Genomic DNA, 23,137 nt, shown 5'->3' on the forward strand with positions numbered 1-23,137 from the left:
CGGGGGCGGGCGCGGGCCAATGGAGTGGCCCGGCACGAGGTGATGGACAAAGGGAAAGGCCAATGGAAGAGGGAGGAGGAAGGGTGGTGCAGGAGGGGCGGGGCCGAGAGCGGTGGCGGGAACGGGCCGGGGGGGCGCGGGCTGAGGGGACGCCGTGAGGGGAGCGATGGCCCGCGAGGATATCCCTGAGGGGACGCGTCCTCAGGAGCCCCCGAAGCACCGGAGCCCAGCCAGGGTTCCACCGGGAACATCCTTCTCTGACAAGCAATGAAAAGGTTTGACCTCAAAGTGGTTTATTTTGGAGGGGTCAGATGTCAATATCGCCTTTTTACGAGGGCGACAACCTCAAAATCACCTTATTTGGAAGGGGTTGACCTCAAAACCACCTTATTTGGACGGGGTTTGCCCTCAAAACCACCTTTTCTGAAGGGGTTTGACCTCAAAACTGCAGATTTTTCAGGGACTTGACCTCAAAACCATTGAATTTTTGAGGGGAAGAACCTCAAAGATGCCTTTTTGGAGGCATTTGACCACACAAACACCTTCTGCTTTTGATGACCAGGGAAAGCAACATTAAATAGGTGTCTGAACAAACACTTTGCTCTTTAAAATAAAATCCCCTCCTGGAGACCCTGTGGCTCAGGGATTGTTGGAAAATTACTCAGATTCAGCCCAAACTCCCCAAAACCAGTGACCCCCCACACACACACTTTGAAATCAGCTGAACAAATGCTGAAATGGCCATTTTGGGGTGAAAAGTGGCAGAATTGGGTTCAGCACACAACACAACGAGCTCCAAACAGGCACTTTTTTATTGTCGGTCGCGACGCTGACGGAACCGCGCAGAGACTCCGGAGTGTCACAGCACCCTTAACGCCTCAAAAACACGTGAAAAAGGAGCATTTCCCTGTAAAACATCAGCCCTGCAGGTTTAGCATTGTTTAGGATTTTAGGCTCGTTTTCTTTGCCCGCAGAACAATCAGGTTTGTAGGGACAGAAGCCACATTTCTAGACGGGGGTGGGGGGGGAAAAAAAGCGCCATTATTCTTAAATGCCATCATTTAATGCCTTGAGCACGGAGCTTTGCCTGGAAGCAGGAACCCAGCCTTGGAGTGAAGCTTTTCTGGACACCAAATTCCCCCAGACAGCTGCCCTCGCTCTGAGTCTTCCAAAACAACCTCAGAAATATTCCTGTGAATTTCCTAATTTACAGGAATATCTCCCTCGCTGCTCCCCATCACCTCTAAAAAGCCACTTGGGTTTATTGGGAATAAAAATCCTTAATTCTCCTCAAATCCTGTGCTGCTGGGAGGCAGCCGAGCCAGCCCGGCTTCCCCACAAACACATTTTTTCCCAAATTTCTTCTCTCTTTCACCACTTTTCCTTCCAGCCTTCCAAATTCCTGCTGGTTTTTTTTGCCTTTTTGAGCAAACAAACCCAGTTCCTGCCACTCCTCAGCTGCTTCCCACTCCCAAAGGGTCGGGATTTGGGAGGAAAACAGCTGAAAATCGAGGAGTGAGAGGGAATTCGCCCCCAACACGAACATTCTGGGCAGAAACAAAACCAAACCCACCCTGAAACCTGCACAGGGAGGGGGGAAAAAAAACGGAATTAATCCAGAATGAGCATCAGGAGCTGCAGGACACGTGCTGGGATGGCTGTAAGTGGAACAAGGTCTGGTGAGAATTCCCTGAATTATTCCCACTCATCCCAAACAGGGAGGATTTGCCTCTTTTTAGCTTCATTTGATCGTTTCGGTTGAGCTTTACTGTTACGTTTTTAGCTTTGTTTTTACCTTTCCCTTCATTGTTCTGCCTTTCCCTTCACCTTTCTAGTTTTACATTTTCCTTCATTATTTTTTTTTTGGCTTCAATTTTCCCTTCCACTCCTCTGTCCACTGATCAGCTGCACTAAAAAAAAACGAGGGGGAAAAAGGGAAAATTTGGGGAATTTTGAAAAGAAAAATTAGAGAAACTACAGATAGGGAAGCTCTGCCCGGCGGCGTCACAGAAATGAAAACGTGCCCCCAAAAATTCCCTGGAAAAGCCCCAAATAACCATAACTGAAAACATCCTGGAAAAGCAAAATATACAAAAGCCCCCAAAGGATTGGATAATTCCATAGAAACGTCCCCTGGATGATACAAAACCCAAAGGTGGCGGGGAATTGGGATCAAGGGAAGCCAAAGGGATCCCTCAGCAGCACTGGAGGGGGGAATTGTCCCCCAAAGCCTCAGAGCATTTCTAAAAGTCCTTTTTTGGAACAAAAAAGCCCTAAAAAAAGCCCAATTGCTGGTGGTGGCTGTGCTTGGGGCTGCGCAGGGTCTGAGGGTTAATTCTGTTACACTTTAGGTTTGAGTTAATTACATTTTGGAGTTAATTGACCCCTTTTCCACACCAAAAAAATTCCTTTTTCCCCCCTCTCCTGGCTGGAGGCAGGTGTTGGCTGCCCCTGGCTTTGCCAAAATCACCTGGAATGACACCAAAACCCCCCCAGGCCCTGGGTGGGGGTCCCAAATCCCAAATCCCCCCATGCAGGTGAAGCCTTTGGGAAGGCTTTGCCCTAAAATGACACAAATTTGGGGGGACCAGGTGCACATTTTGGGGGGGAATCTGTGGAAGCTGCAGCTCCTCCGGAGGAGCCTCAAACCCCAAATTCTGCCCCCCTCGTTCCCCTCCACCTTCACCCCTCGCACTGGCTACAAAAGCAATAATAATTAGCTTATTCCTAAAAGAATTAATTAATTAATTAATTAGGGCGCTGGGGTGTCGACGGAGGGCAGCGAGGGGTGGGAGGTGACCCCAGCTCTGCGGGCAGGAATGCACGGCCACAATTCAATATTTTAGGGGGGGCCCCACACAGAGAATGCCTGAACCCCCTTCCCGCTCCTCCAGGTCTGCGTGGATCCCCTGAAGGGTTCACAAACTCAATTAAACTCCCTCTGGAACCACCTGGAACCCCTGGAAATTGGGGGGATTTTACCCCACGAGTGGCCCCTGCCTCTCGTTGTCGTTCCCAGCGCTGGGATTTAAGGCCGATTCATCCAAAATGTGCATTTTACCCACCCGCCCCGCTGCCAGGGCTGTCCGTGCCCACCGAGGGGCAATGCCAGGCGGGGCTACGCCTCGGGCTGCCCCTTGTTGCTCTTCTTGAGCAGCTTCCTCAGGTCCTGCGACATGAAGTAAGGCTTCTCGGCCGAGCCGTCGTTGCGCTCCAGGTCCTCCACTGCAAAGAGAGACCCCCGGCCCCGCGGGGTTGGTGTGGGATCCCCTGACAGCGATGCCCAGCTCAAACAGAGCCTCTGGGCCCATCCTGAATTATTTTTCCCTCTGTGACACGGCAAACCCGGGCATGGCCCGCAGAGGGTCAGGAGAAAGAGGGAATTTGGGTGTTTGGTGGTTTTGAGCGGAGCCAAGGGAAGGAGGGAGCCCTTGAAAAGCGATTCCCCCTCGAGGCTGGAAAATCCCAGCCGTGGATAAACAACACCCCAAAACCAAACAAAGCCTCAAAGCTCCGGGCTCGCGGTGCCCAGGGGGTGTTTTGGGAGGGATTTGGATCCTCCTGGGATCCAGGACACGGCAGCACCAACAGCAGGGCTGTGTCCTGGCTGGGAGCTGTGGCTGAGGCTGAGCCACAAGAGCTGTATTTTTATGAATCTTGATCATTTCTGGGCTTTTTGGAGGAGAAATCCTGACTTCCCCCCCATGGCTGGAGTGAAAATCTCCAAGTCCCAGTGACAGCTCCTGTGATGGCTGGGACAGGGGACAGGGACAAGCTGGGCTAAACCAGCAAAGCTCTGCAACCTCACCCAGAACCCTTCAGAATCCTGCGGTTTGCATAGAGACAGGAGGAGGAAAAGGCAAGGAAAGGGGCGAGGAAAGGGCAAAGAAAAGTCTCGGTGCTCTCGGCTGAAGCGGACGCAGAGGAAACGCCCCGAGCCCGCTGGGCCCATCCCAGCCAGCCCTGTCCCTGCTCGGTGCTGGCCCAGCCCTCCCTTGGGAGCCACGGCCACCCTTGGGTGCTGCCGTGAGCCCCAGCCGGCTCCATGCAGGCTCTCCCGGCGCAGGAACGCGGATTTTGGGCAGGAAGGCAGATTGGGGACAGCACCGAGGGCCGGCAGCCGCCACCCCCGGAGGAGTCGGGGGGCCGGCAGGGACCCCAGCCCGGCCTAGCCTTGGCTATCGGCGCTTTTGGAAGGCTCGAGGTGCCCCTTCAGCAGGATCTCGCTCAGCTCGGGGGACATGTAGTAAGGCCTCTCCGGAGATCCATCGTTTCTCTCCAGATCTTCGCCTTTTCCAGCCCCGCGAGGAAGCGGCCGTGAAGAAGGGGGAGAGCGGGAAAAGCGGCGGAGGAGAGAAGGGAGAGAGACAGGGCGGAGAACGTGTGTGGCCAGAGACACGGGAGGGGCGGAAAAGAAGGGAAAAAGGGAGGGAAAAAAAGGGAAATCGAGGTTAGCTGCAGTTAATTCCACCGAGCCCAAAGCACCAAAACAGAGGGAGAGATGCAGGAGGCCAGGGACAGGCTGGGGGTCTCTGCTGGAGCAGGTGAGAACGCAGGTGAGGAGCCAGGAGAGGAAAAAGCAGGAGAAAACCACACAGAGGGACCCCGGGAGCGGGAGCAAAGCCCCAAAGTGGACACTCCTGACGGGAGAGGGGGTTTCTGCTGATACTCACAGAAGCAGAGGAACAGGGTGTCCACGCACATGCCGTAGACGCTGAAGAAGCCGTGGGCAATGAGGTAGGAGCCCACGATCACCGTCTGCAAGAGACACGAACGCTGAGAGCCCGGAACCCCCAGGAGGAGGAGGAGGAGGAGGAGGAAAATGCTGAATGCCACATTCCCCAGGGGGAAGGAGGCGAAGCCAACAGGGCAGCGCTGTTTGAAAGGGCCTCAGGCAGCCCTGGATGGAGGCCAGAGCGGGCAGCGTGGGCGGGCGCGGCGCCAACCGCCACCAACAAAGGGCTCATTGCGCCAGGGGCCGGCAAAACACCGCCAACAAAGGGGCTCCTTGAGGCCCCGGCTGTGGGGCAGCGCTGCCCTCTCCCGCTGCATCCCCCCCGGGGAAAGCTCACCAGAATTTAACCAGCTTATTTCTGGCAGCTCACCAGAATCGGCACCCAGTAGTAATTGAGCGGCGGCGCCGTGTCCTGCACCAGCTTTATCCGCTGCGTGAAGAAGAAGAAGGCGAGGATCCCTGCGAGAGCAAGGGGTGGATGAGAGTGGGCAAGGCGGGAAGGAGCAGCTCCACGGGATTTGAGGGGAAACTTCCAGAAGGCAGCACTCACCCACGCTTCCCACGATGAGGAGCTTGCCGAGGAAGAAGAGGAAATCCGTGACTTTATCCAACACGGCCACCCTGCAGACGAGAGGGGGATGAGCCTCTGCGCCTGCTCCCCAAACGGCGCGTGCGGGGTGACTCGCCCGGATCTCACCTGATGATGTTCCTCATCAGCAGGAAGAACGCGTTCCGCGCCGAGGTGCAGAAGTTGGTGCCGTAGACGGCGATCTGGGGCGGAAAAGCCGTGCAGAGGAGAGAGAGAGAAACGGGGCTGCACTGAGACCCCCGGCCAGGGGAGGGTGCAGATCCCACCCTGCAAGGGCCTTCTCGCCCCTCACTCACGGGCTCAGGCATCGCAGAGACCCGGAGCTGAATAACCCCCACCCGCAGAAGGTCCTCCCCAAAGCCAACAGGATGTGCGAGGCCAAGGGTTTTTTTCAATTTGAGGATTCAAATTGATTCAAGATTTTTTTTCAATTTTTCAATTCCTCAAACCTCAGTGTTCCCACAGCGTCAGGAGACCCAATTCCCAGGGCAATCTCCGAGCTGCCCCCGTGGCAGCCCCAGCCCTTGGAGGGAGCTGGTTTAGGGTGACTCTCACCATGATGTAGGCGTTCCTGTTGAGGAACTTGAGGAATTTCTCCAGGCACCAGAAGCAGCACTTGAGGCAGCTCAGCAGGAACTTGGCAAACTTGTTCTCGGCGGCTGGAGGGCGCAGGGAGAGGGCTCAGCACCGGGGCCAGAGGGGGGTGGGATCACTCTGAGGTCCCTGCTGAGACCCTGCTACCCCAGCCCCCCCAGCACCTTTCAGCCGGTGGTCCAGGTACTCCAGGATGACCCTGATCACCTGCACGATGGCCAGGATCAGCGAGCCGAAGGCCAGCGAGCCCGTGTGGTACCTGGGGACGGAGCAGCCCGGTTAGAAAGGCACAGCCCGGCAGGCAGAGCTCCCGGGGATGGACGGACAGACGGACGGACGGACGCACCGCAGCGCGCGGCCGAAGGCGGAGAAGAGCGGGAAGGCCGGCATGTCGTCGGGCTTCTTGAAGGCCCAGTAGTAGGAGGCGAAGGCGCCCGCCAGCGTCACCTGGCCCAGCGCGATGACGAAGTTGGCGAGCCAGAAGAACATGAAGACGTTGAAGAACTGCAGCACGACGAGGTAGCGGTGGTAGGCGGTCTCGCCGCCGTAGAACGCGAACAGGCACTGCGCGTCGGGGCACAGCCTGGTGACGTTGCTGCTGTTGAAGGTCTGCGGAGGACACCGGACACTGCTGGTCAGGCCAGAGTGACCGCCGTGGGTCTGACAGGTCCTGAGTGTCCGGAGGTGCTCACCTCGGGCCTGCAGGTCTGCCCGGCGAACGGGCACGCGGATTCATTGAACACCTTGTAAACGGCCTCGTTGGAGGTGGACAGGAAGCTGTGGGTCACCGTCAAGGAAAGGGCGTTTTCCAAACCCAGCCCTAAATCCACCTCAGCCTCCCCGAGCTCCTGCTGCTGCTCCACCCCAGGGCTTGTTTTGGGTTAAACCTCAGAGATCTGAGGTGGATCCACCCTCAGATCCTGCCCCGTGCCTGGGCAGACACCGGACCTGTGGGAAGGGGCATGCAGGGAACAGCAGGAGGATGAGGAAGAGGGCGAGGAAGAGCAAAGGATACACGGCCGTGCTGGCCCAGTAGGCGATGCAGAGGCACAGCAAGAAGAAGGTGCACAAGGGGAACAGCAGCGACGACATGACGTGACCGATGGCCCTGTGAGAAGATGGTTAAACCTGGTTAAACCCTGGTTAAACCCTGGTTAAACCCTGGTTAAACCTGGTTAAACCCTGGTTAAACCTGGTTAAATCCTGGTTAAACCTGGTTAAATCCTGGTTAAACCTGGTTAAATCCTGGTTAAACCTGGTTAAACCTGGTTAAACCTGGTTAAACCCTGGTTAAACCTGGTTAAACCTGGTTAAACCCTGGTTAAACCCTGGTTAAATCCTGGTTAAACCTGGTTAAACCCTGGTTAAACCCCAGTTAAACCTGGTTAAACCCTGGTTAAACCTGGTTAAACCCTGGTTAAACCTGGTTAAACCTGGTTAAACCCTGGTTAAACCCTGGTTAAACCTGGTTAAATCCTGGTTAAACCTGGTTAAACCTGGTTAAACCTGGTTAAACCCTGGTTAAACCTGGTTAAACCCTGGTTAAATCCTGGTTAAACCTGGTTAAACCCTGGTTAAACCTGGTTAAACCCTGGTTAAACCCTGGTTAAACCTGGTTAAACCCCAGTTAAACCTGGTTAAACCCTGGTTAAACCTGGTTAAACCCTGGTTAAACCCTGGTTAAACCTGGTTAAACCTGGTTAAACCCTGGTTAAACCCTGGTTAAACCGTGGTTAAACCTGGTTAAACCCTGGTTAAACCTGGTTAAACCTGGTTAAACCCTGGTTAAATCCTGGTTAAACCTGGTTAAACCTGGTTAAACCCTGGTTAAACCTGGTTAAACCCAGTTAAACCCTGGTTAAACCTGGTTAAACCTGGTTAAACCCTGGTTAAACCCCTGGTTAAACCTGGTTAAACCCTGGTTAAACCTGGTTAAACCTGGTTAAACCCGGTTAAATCCTGGTTAAACCCTGGTTAAACCCTGGTTAAACCTGGTTAAATCCTGGTTAAACCTGGTTAAACCTGGTTAAATCCTGGTTAAACCCTGGTTAAACGTGTTAAACCTGGTTAAACCCTGGTTAAACCTGGTTAAACCCTGGTTAAACCCGGTTAAACCCGGTTAAACCCCGGTTAAACCCGGTTAAACCCTGGTTAAACCTGGTTAAACCCTGGTTAAACCCTGGTTAAACCGTGGTTAAACCTGGTTAAACCCTGGTTAAACCTGGTTAAACCTGGTTAAACCCTGGTTAAATCCTGGTTAAACCTGGTTAAACCTGGTTAAATCCTGGTTAAACCCTGGTTAAACCTGGTTAAACCCCGTTAAACCCTGGTTAAACCTGGTTAAACCTGGTTAAATCCTGGTTAAACCTGGTTAAACTAACCCGGTTAAACCCTGGTTAAACCTGGTTAAACCCTGGTTAAACCCTGGTTAAACCCCGGTTAAACCCAGTTAAACCTGGTTAAACCTGGTTAAACCCCGTTAAAACCCGGTTTTAAACCTGGTTAAACCCTGGTTAAACCCTGGTTAAACCTGGTTAAATCCTGGTTAAACCTGGTTAAACCCTGGTTAAACCTGGTTAAACCTGGTTAAACCCCAGTTAAACCCAGTTAAACCCAGGAGTGACAGGTGCCAGCGGGTCACCCGCTGGGGACAGGGACAGCCAGACCTGCTGGCCTCCTTGATGAGCGCGATGGCGATGAGGATCCTCTTGCGCAGGAAGATGAGCAGCAGGATAATCACCAGCTCCAGCACGCACAGGATGATCACTGGGCAGAAAACGGAGCGTCAGGGCCCCCTGCACCTTCCCCAGAGCACCCAAATCCCCTCCTGGGGGCACCCAGCCAAGCCCCCCCTTCCCACAGCTGTGACCCCCAACCCCCTGCCCTGTGGGACCCCACCCCAATTCACTCCCCATTCCCGGACGCTTACGGAACGCCAGCCACGTCTGCCGCAGGTGCAGGTACACACGGAGGTCGGTCTGGAAGCCCAGGTCTGCCAGGGACATATCCGAGCCCGCTTCCCCTTTCAGCTTGGCGTACTCCATGTAGCAGTGGAAGATTCCTGTGGCAAAAAGCAGAAATTTGTCGTTTTTTGCACGGGAGAGGCAGCGCCGGATGCCAACCAGGGCGTGTGAAATTCTGCAGCACAAACCCCACTGGAAACAGGGGAAAAGCCAGGGGAGAGGCTGGCAGCCCCCTGCTCACCGTATCCCAGCACCAGGATCACCATCACGATCATCACCCACACCATGACGCCCGCCAGGAAGCGCAGCAGCACGATGAAGATGAGGCTGGCCACCATGGCAATGACGAGGCCTCTGCGGGAGGAAGGCAGGACGGGTCAGCACCCTCCCAGTGTCCCACAGTGTCCCCCGGACACGAGAACCACGGTGGGGATGTCACTGCTCCGTGGAAATCGTGGGAAAGCCGGGAAAATAGCAAAACACCGGAAATGCCTGAATTTTGCCCCATGCTCACATGATGATCCAGTACCAGGACACCGTGTAATCCTCGAAGATCTTCATGGCCAGCTGCCGCGTCTCCAGCACCACGTTGGCTTTCCTGCAAGGGAACGGGAAACACCGATGGAGGCCCAAAACCACGGAAATTCACCAATTCTGCACAGCAAACCCCCGGAGCCGCCCGCCCTGCGCCTCCTTTGCCGCTCCCGTTCCCACCACGGGATCCTGGTGCAGGATTTGAGGCAAACACCTCAAACGGGCAAAGCAGCGCTAACGAGGCCGCCCTTAACGAGGGTTTGGGACTCACTTGGCCCCTTCCAGCAGCTCGGTGACGTTCCTGTGGTTCCCCCAGCCGTCCTCGAATGTTGTCTTGTTGCCCACCATGATGACGCCCTGCTTGGCCTGGATGGCCGGGAAGCATCTCCGCGCCACTGGGGGGACACGGGGAGGGGTGGGCTCAGCTGGGAAAGCCCCCCCAGAACCCCCAAACAGCCCCCAAACCATCGTTAACGAGCTCCTTGCTAATTACGGACGTACGCGGGGTGCTGGGAATGAGCATGGCCGGACACTCCCTGTCCTTGAGCACGTTGAGGGCAGCCTGGAGGGGACAGCGAGCCGGACATCAGTGTGTGGGGCAGGGTTAGGGTTAGGGTTAGCGTGGGGCAGGAATCCCCCCAGGGCACGGCACGGCAGCCCCGGCCCCACAGCCCAGACCCACCTTCTGCGTGCCCTTGTACTCGGGGGTGCAGAAATTGCGGTAATACTCGAGCGACGCGGGGCTGCCCACGGCCGTCAGGTACGTCAGGTACCGGTCCGGGCACTTGCTGACACAGATCTGTGGGGAGGGGGACACGGGGAGGGGGCTCGGGCCCGGATTTCCCATGGAATTATCGGGGGTCCCGAGGGGGCTGCAGGCCTGGATCCCCATGGAATTATCGGGGGTCCCGAGGGGGCTGCAGGCCTGGATTCCCCATGGAATTATTGGGGGTCCCGAGGGGGCTGCACCCCGGATTCCCCATGGAATTATTGGGGGTCCCGAGGGGGCTCAGGCCCGGATTCCCCATGGAATTATTGGGGGTCCTGAGGGGGCTGCAGGCCTGGAACCCCTGGGGAATTATCGGGGGTCCCGAGGGGGCTCAGGCGCGGATCCCCCGGGGAATTATCGGGGGTCCCGAGGGGGCTGCAGGCCTGGATTCCCCATGGAATTTCTGGGGGTCCCGAGGGGGCTGCAGGCCTGGATTCCCATGGAATTATTGGGGGTCCCGAGGGGGCTCAGGCTCGGATCCCCCATGGAATTATTGGGGGTCCTGAGGGGGCTGCAGGCCCGGATTCCCATGGAATTATTGGGGGTCCCGAGGGGGCTGCAGGCCTGGATTCCCTGGGGAATTATTGGGGGTCCCAAGGGGGCTCGGGCCCGGATTCCCCATGGAATTATCGGGGGTCCCGAGGGGGCTCAGGCCCGGATTCCCATGGAATTTCTGGGGGTCCTGAGGGGGCTGCAGGCCCGGATTCCCCATGGAATTATCGGGGGTCCTGAGGGGGCTGCAGGCCGGATTCCCTGGGGAATTCTCGGGGGTCCCGAGGGGGCTCAGGCCTGGATTCCCTGGGGAATTCTCGGGGGTCCCAAGGGGGCTGCAGGCCCGGATTCCCCATGGAATTATCGGGGGTCCTGAGGGGGCTGCAGGCCTGGATTCCCATGGAATTATCGGGGGTCCCAAGAGGCTGCAGGCCTGGATTCCCATGGAATCATCGGGGGTCCTGAGGGGGCTGCAGGCCTGGATTCCCATGGAATTCTTGGGGGTCCCAAGGGGGCTGCAGGCCTGGATTCCCATGGAATTCTTGGGGGTCCCGAGGGGGCTGCAGGCCTGGATTCCCATGGAATTCTTGGGGGTCCCGAGGGGGCTGCAGGCCCAGAACCCCCATGGAATTCTCGGGGGTCCTGAGGCAGCTCAGGCCTGGATTCCCATGGAATTATCAGGGGTCCCTAAGGGGGCTGCAGGCATGGATCCCCATGGAATTATTGGGGGTCCCGAGGGGGCTGCAGGCCCGGATTCCCATGGAATTTCTGGGGGTCCCGAGGGGGCTCAGACCCAGATTCCCTGGGGAATTTCTGGGGGTCCCGAGGGGGCCGGGCCGCACCTGCGTGGTCGGGCACTGGAACTCCAGCAGCACCAGCGGGCTCGCACACTTGACGATGTCAAAGTAAAAAAGGAAAGGTTTTTTCCTGCAAAACAAACCAAAAACCGCCCAGGTTCGGGGCAAACCCCCTCCACGCTGCCCCCCCCGGGGAATTGGGGGTCTCCCCACAATGGGGCACTCACTCGTTGGGGGTCCCCGGCTGCCCGCAGAACTGCCCGCGGCTGTCCGTGGGGTGGATCACCTTGCGCGGGTCCCCGTGCGTCCAGGCTGGGGGGCACAGCGCCATCAGGCCGGGGTCACCCCCCCCATGCAGCCCCCAGACCCCACAGACCCCCAGGACGTACCCACGACGCCCACCACGACGTAGCCCACGATGGCCACCACCAGCAGGACGCAGCAGATGATGTCGGTGCAGCCCCTGCAGCGGGGACAGGGGGTTGGGGACACTGGGGGGAATGGGGACACTGGGAATGGGGACACTGGGAATGGGGACAGGGGGATTGGGGACCCTGGACTGCAGCCCCTGCAGCGGGGACAGGGGGTTGGGGACACTGGGGACAATAGGGACACTGGGGGGAATAGGGACAGGGGGACACTGGGGACACTGGGAATGGGGACAGGGGGATTGGGGACACTGGGGACACTGGGGACACTGGGAATGGGGACACTGGGAACACTGGGAATGGGGACACTGGAGACGCTGGGGACAACGGGGAGGGGACAATGGGGACACTGGGACAATGGAACAGGGGATACACGAATGGGGACAGGGATTGGAGACACTGGGGACAATGGGGACACTGGGAATGGGACAGGGGAATGGGGACACTGGAATGGGGACAATGGGGACACTGGGGACAATGGGACACTGGGAATGGGGACACTGGGAACTGGGGACAGTGGGAATGGGGACATGGGGACAATGGGAACACTGGAATGGGACCCTGGGGATTGGGGACACTGGGAATGGGGACAATGGGAATGGGACACTGGACTGATTGGGGACACTGGATTTTGGGGACTCTGGATTTTGGGGAGCGTGGATTTTGGAGATTCTGGATTTGGGGACCCTGGATTTTGGAGATTGCTGGATTTGGGGACCACTGGGACTTTTGGGACACTGGTTTGGGGACCCTGGACTTGAGGATTTGTAGGATTTTGGGGACCCTGGATTTTGGGGACACTGGATTTTGGGGACTCTGGATTTGGACCCGGATTGAGGATACTGGGATTTGGAGACCCTGGATTTGGGGACCCTGGATTTGGGGACCCTGGATTTGGGGGACACTGGGCTTGGGGACCCTGGATTTTGGGGACATTGGGCTTGGGGACTCTGGATTTTGGGACCCTGGACTTGAGGATTTGTGGGATTTTGGGGACCCTGAATTTGGGGACCCTGGATTTTGGAGATTCTGGATTTGGGGACCCTGGATTTTGGGGACCCTGGATTTTGGGGCCCCTGTCCTCACCTGTCATAGATGGGCCCTTTGAAAGTCGGGTCATATTTCTGTGGCGTTCCTGCGGGGAGGAGGAGGAGGAGCAGGAATGGCAATGAGGAATGGCCGGGGCGGGAGGAAGGCACTCCTCATCCTCCTCACCCCACAGCTAAAGGAGCCAAAACTTCCCAAAAATCCCCTCGGGATCAGCAGAACCAGGAAAAAACATCTGCGGATCCGCTTCCCGAGCCGGGAAACAGCGGCTGCCTGTGAAAGCTCATTCCCACAGGTGGCTCTGCCCGAAAAGTGCCCAAACTGCCGCAAAAATGACCCGAAATCCACCAAAACCACCAAATTCCACGGGGCACCAAAGAGGGACCGGGGCCGGGGGGAACCGAACCCGGGGCAGCCCCGGCCCCGCCGCAGCCCCCCCGGCGCCGCCGCTCCGCTTTATTTCTATTTTTATTTCTATTTATTTTTATTTTTATTTTTAGTGTGGGAGCGGAGCCAGCGTGGGAGCGGCCCGGGGCAGGGGGGGCGCGGATTTGGGGGGGATTTTGGGGGGGGTCGTGTGCCTTTTTTGGGGGGGGGTCGCCCCAATAAACATTTCCCGTGCCCGGAACGCGTTTGCTTTGGGATATTTTGGGGGGGGGTCTCCCCTCTCCAAAGAGGGCGCGGGGGGGGCAGAACCAGAACCAGAACCGATCCCGGGACAGCGCGGCGCCGCCCCAGAACCGCCGGAGCCGGTTTGTCCCGGTCTGTCCCGGTCTGTCCCGGTCTGTCCCGGCGCCCAGCGCGGCCGTCGGGCCGGTTCTGCGGCCGCCGGGCAGGGCGGCCCCAAACCCCAAAAAAAACCCCAAAAAACCCCAAAAAAAACCCCAAAAAAAACCCCAAAAAAACCCCCAAAAAAACCCCAAACCCCCTCCCCAGCACCCCAAAACCGCGGGCCCCCCTCCATGCGGGGCGCGGCCGCTTTTGCTTTCGCTTTGCCCGCCGCTCCCAGCCCCGCTTTCCGCCCATTTTGGGGCTGTTTTCCGCCCATTTTGGGGCTGTTTTCCGCCCATTTTGGGGCTGTTTTCCGCCCATTTTGGGGCTGTTTTCCGCCCATTTTGGGGTTGTTTTCCGCCCATTTTGGGGCTGTTTTCCGCCCATTTTGGGGTCGTTTTCCGCCCATTTTGGGGCTGTTTTCCGCCCATTTTGGGGCTGTTTTCCGCCCATTTTGGGGCTGTTTTCCGCCCATTTTGGGGCTGTTTTCCGCCCATTTTGGGGCTGTTTTCCGCCTTTCCCCGCGGCCGTTTCGCTCCTTCCGCGCCGAGCCGAGCGCAGGGAACCCCCAAAGGCGCCCCCGAACCAAGGGGGAGCCCCAAAACCGCCCCCGGCCCGCAGCGGGAGCAGCCCCCGACCCACCGGGACCCCCGAGCGGAGCCCCCCGAGCCCCGGCCGCGCTCTGAGCCCCCAGAGGCGCCCCCAGCCCGGTACCGGTACCGTGTTTGCCGTAGTAGCTGTCCCCGTGTCCCCCCATCCCGCCGAGCGCCCCCCGGACCCGCCGCCGTTGCCGTTGCCGTTGCCGTTGCCGTTGCCGTCCGTGCCGGGCTGGGCTGGGCTGGGCCGGGCTGGGCTGGGCCGGGCTCCGGCGACCCCGCCCCAAATCCGCCCTCCGGGGCTCGGACGGGGCCCAAACCCCGCCCCGAGAGCACCGCGGGACACCGGGGGGAACCGGGGGGAACCGGGAGTGCGGGCACCGGCACCGGGGGCTGCGCTGAGAACCGGCCGGGGCACCGGGGGGGCACCGGGGGGAACGGGCAGTGGCACCGGACGGAACCCGGGGGTTACCGCGGAATTCCGGCACAGGGACGAACCGATACCGGACAGCTCCGGTACCGGTACCGGGCAGCCCCGGGGCGCGGCGCGGCCCCGCCGAACCCGGTCCGGAGGTCGGGAACGGGCGGGCAAGGTCCGCTCCGTGCCGGGCAAGGGCCGGCGGGCGGTGCCGGTGCTGTCCCCGCCCCGGTTCCGTTCGGGTAAATAAATCACCGGCGGCGGCGGCGGCGGCGGCGGGAGCCCGGCTGCGCCCATAGGCCGCCGGTGATGTCAGGGCTGCGGGGGCGCCCCCGCGCACGGCGAACAAAGGCCGGACCGGGGGGGCTCCGCCCGGAATAACGGGGGGAACGGGGCCGGTCCCGCCCGGGAATAACGGGGGGAACGGGGCCGGTCCCCCCCCGAAATAACGGGGGAAACGGGGCCGGTCCCGCCTGGGGAGGGGTCCCGGCGCTGCCTCCGCGCCCCTCCCTCGCTCCGGGACAGCCCCGGGAGCTGCCGGGACCCCCGAAACAGCCCCCAAACCGAGACCCCCGGGACCCCCCAGCCTCAGGACCCCCCCCAAATCTGTACCGTCCCTGCCGCCTCCTCGGGGGTCCCAAACACACGGGGTCCCCAAACACGGGGGTCCCAAACACGCGGGTCCCCAAACACGAGGGTCCCAAACACGAGGGTCCCCAAACACGAGGGTCCCCAAACACGGGGGTCCCAAACACGGGGGTCCCCAACGCGGGGGTCCCCGAACCTGCGTGTCCTCACACTTGGGGGGCCCTCAAACCCCCAAAATCGGGGGGATCCCCAAACCTGAAGGGTCTAAAGCCCCTCTGGGTCCCAAATCTGGGGCTCCCCACACCCGTGGGTCCCAAACACGGGGGTCCCGAGCCGGGGGTCTCCAAAGCCCTGAGGGCGCCCAAAATCTGGGATTTCCCAAACCCGGGGGTCTCAAAGCCGGGGGTCCCAAACCCGGGGGTCCCAAACCGGGGGGTTCGGGGCAGCCCCGGGGGGCGCGGGGGATGCTCGGTACCGTAATCGCCGTTCGGGTCCCTCCTGCCCGCGGCCCGGTCCATGGCCATGGCGGCTCCGGGCGGCTCCCCCGGTGATTCCCCGGTCCCCCCGGTACCCCCCGGTACCCCCCGGTGCCCCCGGGCTGTGGCTGCGGGCGGGGCGGCCCCGGGCCCGGCCCTCGGCACCGATCCGCCCTCAGGGAAGGGCCCGGGGCCGCCCCGCCCCGCCCGGGCTCCGGTGGGACCGGGGGATGCGGGGGGGGAATGCTCGGGGGGGGCTGGGGGTGCGGACCCAGGGTCGGGGGTCTGGGGGTGCGGGACCCCCCAGGATCGGGGTCTGGGGTGCGGGGACCACCCAGGGGGAATGTGATGGTTGGGGGGCTGTGGAGACCCCTCATGGGGGTCACAGGGGGTCTGGGGGTGCAGGAACCCCCGAGGGGAGTCAGGGGGTCTGGGAGTGCGGGGACCCCCCCCAGAGGGAGTCTGAGGGTCTGGGGGTGCAGGGACCACCCAGAGTGGGGAATGTGATGGTTGGGGGGCTGTGGAGACCCCTCATGGGGGTCACAGGGGGTCTGGGGGTGCAGGGACCCCCCGAGGGGAGGCTGGGGGTCTGGGGGTGCAGGGACCACCCAGAGTGGGGAATGTGATGGTTGGAGGGTGTGGAGACCCCTCATGGGGGTCACAGGGGGTCTGGGGGTGCAGGGACCCCTCGAGGGGATCCGGGGGTCTGGGGGTGCAGGGACCACCCAGAGTGGGGAATGTGATGGTTGGAGGGTGTGGAGACCCCCGGAGGGGTCTGGGGGTTCAGCGACCACCCAGAGTGGGCAATGTGGAGTCAGGGGCTGCGGGGACCCCCCAAGAGGGAGAATTTGGGGGTGCAGAGACCCCTCCCCAGGCTGGGGCTCATCCAGGGCTCCCAAACCCCCCCCCCCCTCCCTTTGAAGCCCCTCAGGGGTCCCACCCGCGCCCCCCACCCCAAACCGCGGGGTCGGGCCGGAGGTGCCGAAGCCCCCCATGGAGTGACCGAGCCCGGGGGTCCCCCCGAGCCCTGGGTGAGACCCCCGCCCGTGGGGGGGGGAGCGGGGCGGGCCCGTCCCCTTTAAGGCCTCGGGCGCTGCCGCCGCTCACCTGGGCAGGTGACGGTGCCGGAGGTGACGGTGCCGCGCGGGCGCCATGGCCGCCTCCGCCCTCTTCATCCTGGACCTCAAGGGCAAGGTGAGACCCCCGCCCGCCCCCAGAGCCCCCCCGGGACACCCCAGTGTCCCCTCTGACCCCGAGGGTCACCCGAGGTCAGCGACCCCCAGGATTTGGGGAGGGGGCGATCCGTGGGTGACACCGCAAACCCTGCCGGGGTCACCGGGGTCACCGGGGTTTGGGATACCCCAGTGTCCCCTCTGTCCCTGAGGGTCACCCGAGGTCATGGCGGTGACCCCGTGACCCCAGGATTTGGGGTGAGGGGTTTTGGGGAGGGGGTGTCCCCATTTCTGACCCCCCCCGTGCCCCCCAGGTGCTGATCAGCCGTAACTACAAGGGCGATGTGGGTCTGGGGGAGATCGAGCACTTCATGGGGGTCCTGCTGCAGCGCGAGGAGGAGGGGACGCTCACGCCCGTGCTGACCCACGGCCACGTGCACTTCCTGTGGATCAAACACGCCAATCTGTACCGTATCCTATCGGGGACCCCTCCCCAAATCCCCCCGGGACCCCCCAAAATCCCCCCGGGAACCCTCAGCCTCAGGACCCCTCCCCAAATCCTGCCAGGACCCACGGCCACGTGCACTTCCTGTGGATCAAACACGCCAATCTGTACTGTATCCTCATGGGACCCCTCCCCAAATCCTCACGGGACCCCCCAAAATCCCCCGGGAACCCCAGCCCTGGGACCCCTCCCCAAATCCTGCCGGGACCCACGGCCACGTGCACTTCCTGTGGATCAAACACGCAAATCTGTACTGTATCCTATCGGGGACCCCTCCCCAAATCCTCCGGGACCCTCTCCCCAAAATCCCAAATCCTGCCAGGACCCCCCCAAACCCCCCCGGGACCCCCTGTTGCCCCCCGTTTTCCTTAGCCCCCGCAGTGGTGGCCACCACCAAGAAGAACGGCAACGCCTCCCTGGTCTTCTCCTTCCTCTACAAGGTGGTGGAGGTGAGTCGGGGGTCCCAGCGGGGTCTGGGGGGGCTGAGACCACCCCAGTTCAGGGTGGGGGGGCTGACAGAGGCTCGGGTGTCCCCCCAGGTGTTCTGCGAGTACTTCAAGGAGCTGGAGGAGGAGAGCATCCGCGACAACTTCGTCATCGTCTACGAGCTGCTGGACGAGCTGATGGACTTCGGCTTCCCGCAGACCACGGACAGCAAGATCCTGCAGGAGTGAGCGTGGGGAGGGGGCTGGGGGGCGCCGGGACCCCCCCCCCCCCCCGGAGCCCCCTGACCCGCCCGGTGCCCGCAGGTACATCACCCAGGAGGGGAACAAGCTGGAGACGGGCCGGTCGCGCGTGCCCACCACGGTGACCAACGCCGTGTCCTGGCGCTCCGAGGGGCTGCGCTACAAGAAGAACGAGGTGTTCATTGATGTCATCGAGGCCGTCAACCTGCTGGTGAGGGGCTGGGGGGCACGGGGGGCACAGGGGCATGGAGGACATGGGGGGCACGGGGGGCACAGGGGGCATGGGGGGCACAGGGGGCATGGGGGACATGGGGGGCACGGGGGGCATGGAGGACATGGGGGGCACGGGGGGCACAGGGGGACATGGGGGGCATGGGGGGTATTGGGGGCACAGGGACATGGGGGACACGGGGGGCACAGGGGGACATGGAGGACATGGGGGGCACGGGGGGTATTGGGGGCACAGGGACATTGGGCTCTGTTACAAGAACGAGGTGTTCATTGACGTCATCGAGGCCGTCAACCTGCTGGTCAGGGCTGGGGGGCACCCGGGGGGCATGGGGGACATGGGGGACACAGGGGGCACAGGGGACACAGGGACATGGGGGGCACAGGGGGACATGGGGGCACTGGGGGGCACAGGGGGCACAGGGGGACATGGGGGCACTGGGGGTATTGGGGGCACAGGGACATGGGGGGCATGGGGCTCTGTTACAAGAACGAGGTGTTCATCGACGTCATCGAGGCCGTCAACCTGCTGGTCAGGGGTTGGGGGGCACCCGGGGGGCACGGGGGGCATGGGGGGCACGGGGGGCACAGGGGGACATGGGGGGCATGGGGGCACTGGGGACACAGGGACATGGGGGGTACAGGGGGGCACAGGGGACATGGGGGGCACAGGGGTATTGGGGGCACAGGGACATGGGGGACACAGGGGACACGGGGGGCGTGGGGAGGGATTGGGGGCACAGGGGGGCACAGGGAGAGGGATTGGGGTGGGAAAGGGAGTGGGGTTGGGGGAAAAGGGGCGGATATTGGGGTGGGAAAAGGATGAAGATTAGGATGGGAAAAGGATGAGGATTGGGGTGGGGATGGGGATGGGATGGGATGGGATGGGATGGGATGGGATGGGAATGGGGATTGGGGCGGGATGTGCTGGGCACGAGGAAGGCGATGGTGCCAGGGCCGGGACAAGGACAGGGCTGAGCACGGGGCTGCTGCCAGAGGCGGTGCCAGAGGCGGTGCCAGCCCGGATCCCGTCCCTGCCGTGCCCGCAGGTGAGCGCCAGCGGCAGCGTGGTGCTCAGCGAGGTCGTGGGCACCATCAAGCTCAAGGTTTTCCTCTCGGGGATGCCGGAGCTGCGCCTGGGCCTCAACGACCGCGTGCTGTTCGAGCTGACGGGCCGTGAGTGCCGCGCTGGGCTGGGCTGGGCTGGGCTGGGGGCTCGGCCCCGTCCCCCCGACCCCCCTGAGCCCCCCGCTCCCCCCCAGGGGGCAAGAACAAGTCGGTGGAGCTGGAGGACGTGAAGTTCCACCAGTGCGTCCGTCTGTCCCGCTTCGACAACGACCGCACCATCTCCTTCATCCCCCCCGACGGCGACTTCGAGCTCATGTCCTACCGCCTGCACACGCAGGTGTGGGCGGGGGGCGCGCCTGGGGGGCGGGGGGCACACCTGGGGGGCACCTGTGGGGCTGGGAACCTTCGCTGGGGGGCTGCAGACCCAGTTTGGGGGCTGCAAACCCAGTCCGAGGTTTGGGGCCACGCTCTGAGGGGCTGGGACCCCTCCCCATGGGGTTGTGACCTCTGTCCGTCTGTCCAGCGCCCCTGTCCGTGTGTCCAGCACTCCTGTCTGTGTGTCCAGCACCCCTGTCCGTGTGTCCAGCACCCCTGTCCGTGTGTCCAGCACCTCTGTCCGTGTGTCCAGCACCCCTGTCTGTGTGTCCAGCACCCCTGTCCGTGTGTCCAGCACCCCTGTCCGTGTGTCCAGCACCCCTGTCCATGTGTCCAGCACCTCTGTCCGTGTGTCCAGCACCCCTGTCCGTGTGTCCAGCACCTCTGTCCGTGTGTCCAGCACCCCTGTCTGTGTGTCCAGCACCTCTGTCCGTGTGTCCAGCACCTCTGTCCGTGTGTCCAGCACTCCTGTGTGTCCAGCACCCCTGTCCGTGTGTCCAGCACTCCTGTCCGTGTGTCCAGCACCTCTGTCCGTGTGTCCAGCACCTCTGTCCGTGTGTCCAGCACCCCTGTCCGTGTGTCCAGCACCCCTGTCCGTGTGTCCAGTACCCCTGCCCGTGTGTCCAGCGCCCCTGTCCGTGTGTCCAGCACCTCTGTCCGTGTGTCCAGCGCCCCTGTCCCTGCAGCCAGGACCCCTCATGGGGCAATGGGGACCCCTGGGGGACCCCCAGGTGTGACCCCCGTGCCCCCGCCCCAGGTGAAGCCGCTGATCTGGATCGAGTCCATCATCGAGAAGTTCTCGCACAGCCGGGTGGAGATCATGGTCAAGGTGAGCCCGGGGGTCCCCTCCCTCCTCAGGGACCCCCACCCAGCCCCTCAGGGACCCCCAATGTGCCCCCCAGGCCAAGGGCCAGTTCAAGAAGCAGTCGGTGGCCAACGGTGTGGAGATCGCGGTGCCGGTGCCCAGCGACGCCGACTCGCCCAAGTTCAAGACCACGGTGGGCTCGGCGCGGTACCTGCCCGAGAGGAACGTGGTCATCTGGAGCATCAAATCCTTCCCCGTGAGCGCCCGGCCGGGGGTGTCCCCCCAATCCTGCCCTGGGGGTCCCCCAAATCCTGGGGTGTCCCTGAAATCCCATCCCAGGGTGTCCCCAATGTCCCCCAATCCTGGGGTGTCCCTGAAATCCTGGGGTGTCCCTGAAATCCTGTCCCAGGGTGTCCCCAATGTCCCCCAGTCCTGGCCTGGGGGGTCCCTGAAATCCTGGGGTCCCCAATGTCCCCCAAATCCTGGAGTGTCCCCGCTGTCACTGAAATCCTGGCCTGGGGGGGGACCCCTGTACCCCCAATCCTGGCCTGGGGGGTCCCTGAAATCCTGGCCTGGGGTCCCCCTGTACCCCAAATCCTGGCCTGGGTGTGCCCAATGTCCCTGAAATCCTGTCATGGGGTGGCCCCCCTGTACCCCAATCCTTGGGTGTCCCCAATGTCCCCAATCCTGGGGTGTCCCCAATGTCCCTGTCATTGAAATCCTGTCCCAGGGTGTCCCCAATGTCTCCCAAATCCTGGCCTGGGGGTCCCCTGAAATCCTGGGGTCCCCAATGTCCCTCAAATCCTGGGGTGTCCCCACTGTCACTGAAATCCTGGCCTGGGGGGGGGACCCCTGTACCCCAAATCCTGGGGTGTCCCCAGTGTCCCCAATCCTGGGGTGTCCCCAATGTCCCCATCACTGAAATCCTGTCCCAGGGTGTCCCCCCTGTACCCCCAATCCTGGCCTGGGGGATCCCCAATGTCCCTGAAATCCTGGCCTGGGGTCCCCCTGTACCCCAAATCCTGGCCTGGGGGGTCCCTGAAATCCTGGGGTCCCCAATGTCCCCCAAATCCTGGGGTGTCCCCACTGTCACTGAAATCCTGGCCTGGGGGGGGACCCCTGTACCCCAAATCCTGGCCTGGGGGGTCCCTGAAATCCTGGCCTGGGGTCCCCCTGTACCCCAAATCCTGGGGTGTCCCCAATGTCCCCGTCATTGAAATCCTGTCCCGGGGTGTCCCCCTGTACCCCAAATCCTGGCCTGGGTGTGCCCAATGTCCCCCAACCCCTGTCCTGGGTGTCCCCCCAGCCCGGGGGTGTCCCCGGGGGTCCGGGGGTGTCCCCGGGGGTCCCCACGGGCTCTCTGCGCTCCCAGGGGGGCAAGGAGCACCTGATGCGCGCCCACTTTGGGCTGCCCAGCGTGGAGAAGGAGGAGGAGGAGGGGCGGCCGCCCATCGCCGTGCGCTTCGAGATCCCCTACTTCACTGTCTCGGGCATCCAGGTGGGCTGGGGAGGGGTCCCGGGGGCTGGGGAGGGGTCCTGGGGGGCTGGGGAGGGGTCCCGGGGGCTGGGGAGGGGTCTGGGGGGGCTGGGGAGGGGTCCCGGGGGCTGGGGAGGGGTCCCAGGGGGTTCCAGAGGGGTCCCGGGGGGTTTGGGGGACAGGAATAGGGAGGGCAGTGGGGTCTCTGCGGGGTCTGGGGTCTCCAGGAGGGGATCCTGGGGGATTTAGGGGTGGGTCAGGCAGGGTCTGGGGGTCTGGGGTCTCAGAATGGGATCCTGGGGGGTTTGGGGGTGGGATAGGAAGGGTCTGGGGGTCTGGGGTCTCCAGGAGGGGATCCTGGGGGGTTTGGGGGTGGGTCAGGCAGGGTCTGGGGTCTCACAATGGGATCCTGGGGGGTTTGGGGGTGGGATAGGAAGGGTCTGGGGTCTCCAGGAGGGGATCCTGGGAGATTTGGGGAGAGCCTGGGGGGCTCCGGGGGGTTTTTGGGGTGGGGGTGACCCCCCAGGTGCCCCCCCTCACCAGGTGCGGTACATGAAGATCATCGAGAAGAGCGGGTACCAGGCGCTGCCCTGGGTGCGCTACATCACCCAGAGCGGGGGTGAGTCGGGACCCCCGGGACCCCCGCCCGGGCCCCCAAATTCCCCTGGGACCCCCAAACCCCAGCCCGGGCCCCCCAGCCCAGACCCCCATCTCACCGCCTCTCTCTCTCTCTTGCAGATTACCAGATCCGCACCAGCTGAGAGGGGGGGGTCTCCCATGGGACCCCCGACCCCCATGGACCCCCTCCCATCTCCAGTCCCCCCTCCCTCCTCACGCCCACCCCCCTGCTCTGCCTCAATAAAGATGGAGCTGAGACCCCGTCCCGCTGCTCTGGGGGGGGCTGGGGGGGTCTCGAGTGGAAACAGAGTGGGGGGGTCGCGGTCCCAGTTTGGGGGTCCCGGGTGAGGGGGGCGATATGGGGTGGGGGGCGCTGTGGGTCCCACCCGCTGCTTTGGGCGCCGTT

General features: G+C 62.0%; 2 protein-coding genes across 6 annotated transcripts; one reads left to right on the plus strand and one right to left on the minus strand.

Annotated features, from left to right (window-relative positions):
• Window positions 1-794: 794 nt before the first annotated feature.
• On the minus strand, window positions 795-15,882 carry SLC44A2 (solute carrier family 44 member 2 (CTL2 blood group)). 4 transcript variants are annotated; one of them, XM_064737256.1, is made up of 22 exons: window positions 15,797-15,882; window positions 12,988-13,036; window positions 11,863-11,936; window positions 11,701-11,785; window positions 11,519-11,603; window positions 10,098-10,214; window positions 9,917-9,977; window positions 9,687-9,810; window positions 9,396-9,479; window positions 9,123-9,235; window positions 8,848-8,979; window positions 8,585-8,684; window positions 6,934-7,026; window positions 6,611-6,695; window positions 6,265-6,527; window positions 6,083-6,177; window positions 5,880-5,983; window positions 5,433-5,506; window positions 5,286-5,356; window positions 5,106-5,194; window positions 4,674-4,758; window positions 795-3,225 (listed from the first exon to the last, which is right to left on the minus strand). In XM_064737256.1, the coding sequence occupies exons 1-22, from the start codon at window positions 15,843-15,845 to the stop codon at window positions 3,119-3,121; spliced, it is 2,139 nt and encodes a 712-aa protein (XP_064593326.1). In that variant the 5' UTR covers window positions 15,846-15,882; the 3' UTR covers window positions 795-3,118. The 4 variants fall into 4 exon arrangements, with proteins under 4 accessions (XP_064593326.1, XP_064593324.1, XP_064593327.1 ...); XM_064737254.1 differs by having other exon boundaries at window positions 795-4,290; XM_064737257.1 differs by lacking the exon at window positions 15,797-15,882 and adding an exon at window positions 14,440-14,584.
• On the plus strand, window positions 14,709-22,989 carry AP1M2 (adaptor related protein complex 1 subunit mu 2). 2 transcript variants are annotated; one of them, XM_064737259.1, is made up of 12 exons: window positions 14,709-14,975; window positions 17,284-17,440; window positions 17,856-17,923; window positions 18,014-18,144; window positions 18,224-18,371; window positions 19,438-19,564; window positions 19,651-19,793; window positions 20,589-20,660; window positions 20,734-20,892; window positions 22,009-22,134; window positions 22,657-22,732; window positions 22,852-22,989. In XM_064737259.1, the coding sequence occupies exons 2-12, from the start codon at window positions 17,341-17,343 to the stop codon at window positions 22,872-22,874; spliced, it is 1,173 nt and encodes a 390-aa protein (XP_064593329.1). In that variant the 5' UTR covers window positions 14,709-14,975; window positions 17,284-17,340; the 3' UTR covers window positions 22,875-22,989. The 2 variants fall into 2 exon arrangements, with proteins under 2 accessions (XP_064593329.1, XP_064593328.1); XM_064737258.1 differs by lacking the exon at window positions 14,709-14,975 and adding an exon at window positions 16,515-16,991.
• The last annotated feature ends 148 nt before the right edge of the window (window positions 22,990-23,137 follow it).

The sequence above is a fragment of the Zonotrichia leucophrys genome, unplaced genomic scaffold, assembly GCF_028769735.1.
Source record: "Zonotrichia leucophrys gambelii isolate GWCS_2022_RI unplaced genomic scaffold, RI_Zleu_2.0 Scaffold_48_389894, whole genome shotgun sequence".
Classification (NCBI taxonomy): domain Eukaryota; kingdom Metazoa; phylum Chordata; class Aves; order Passeriformes; family Passerellidae; genus Zonotrichia; species Zonotrichia leucophrys.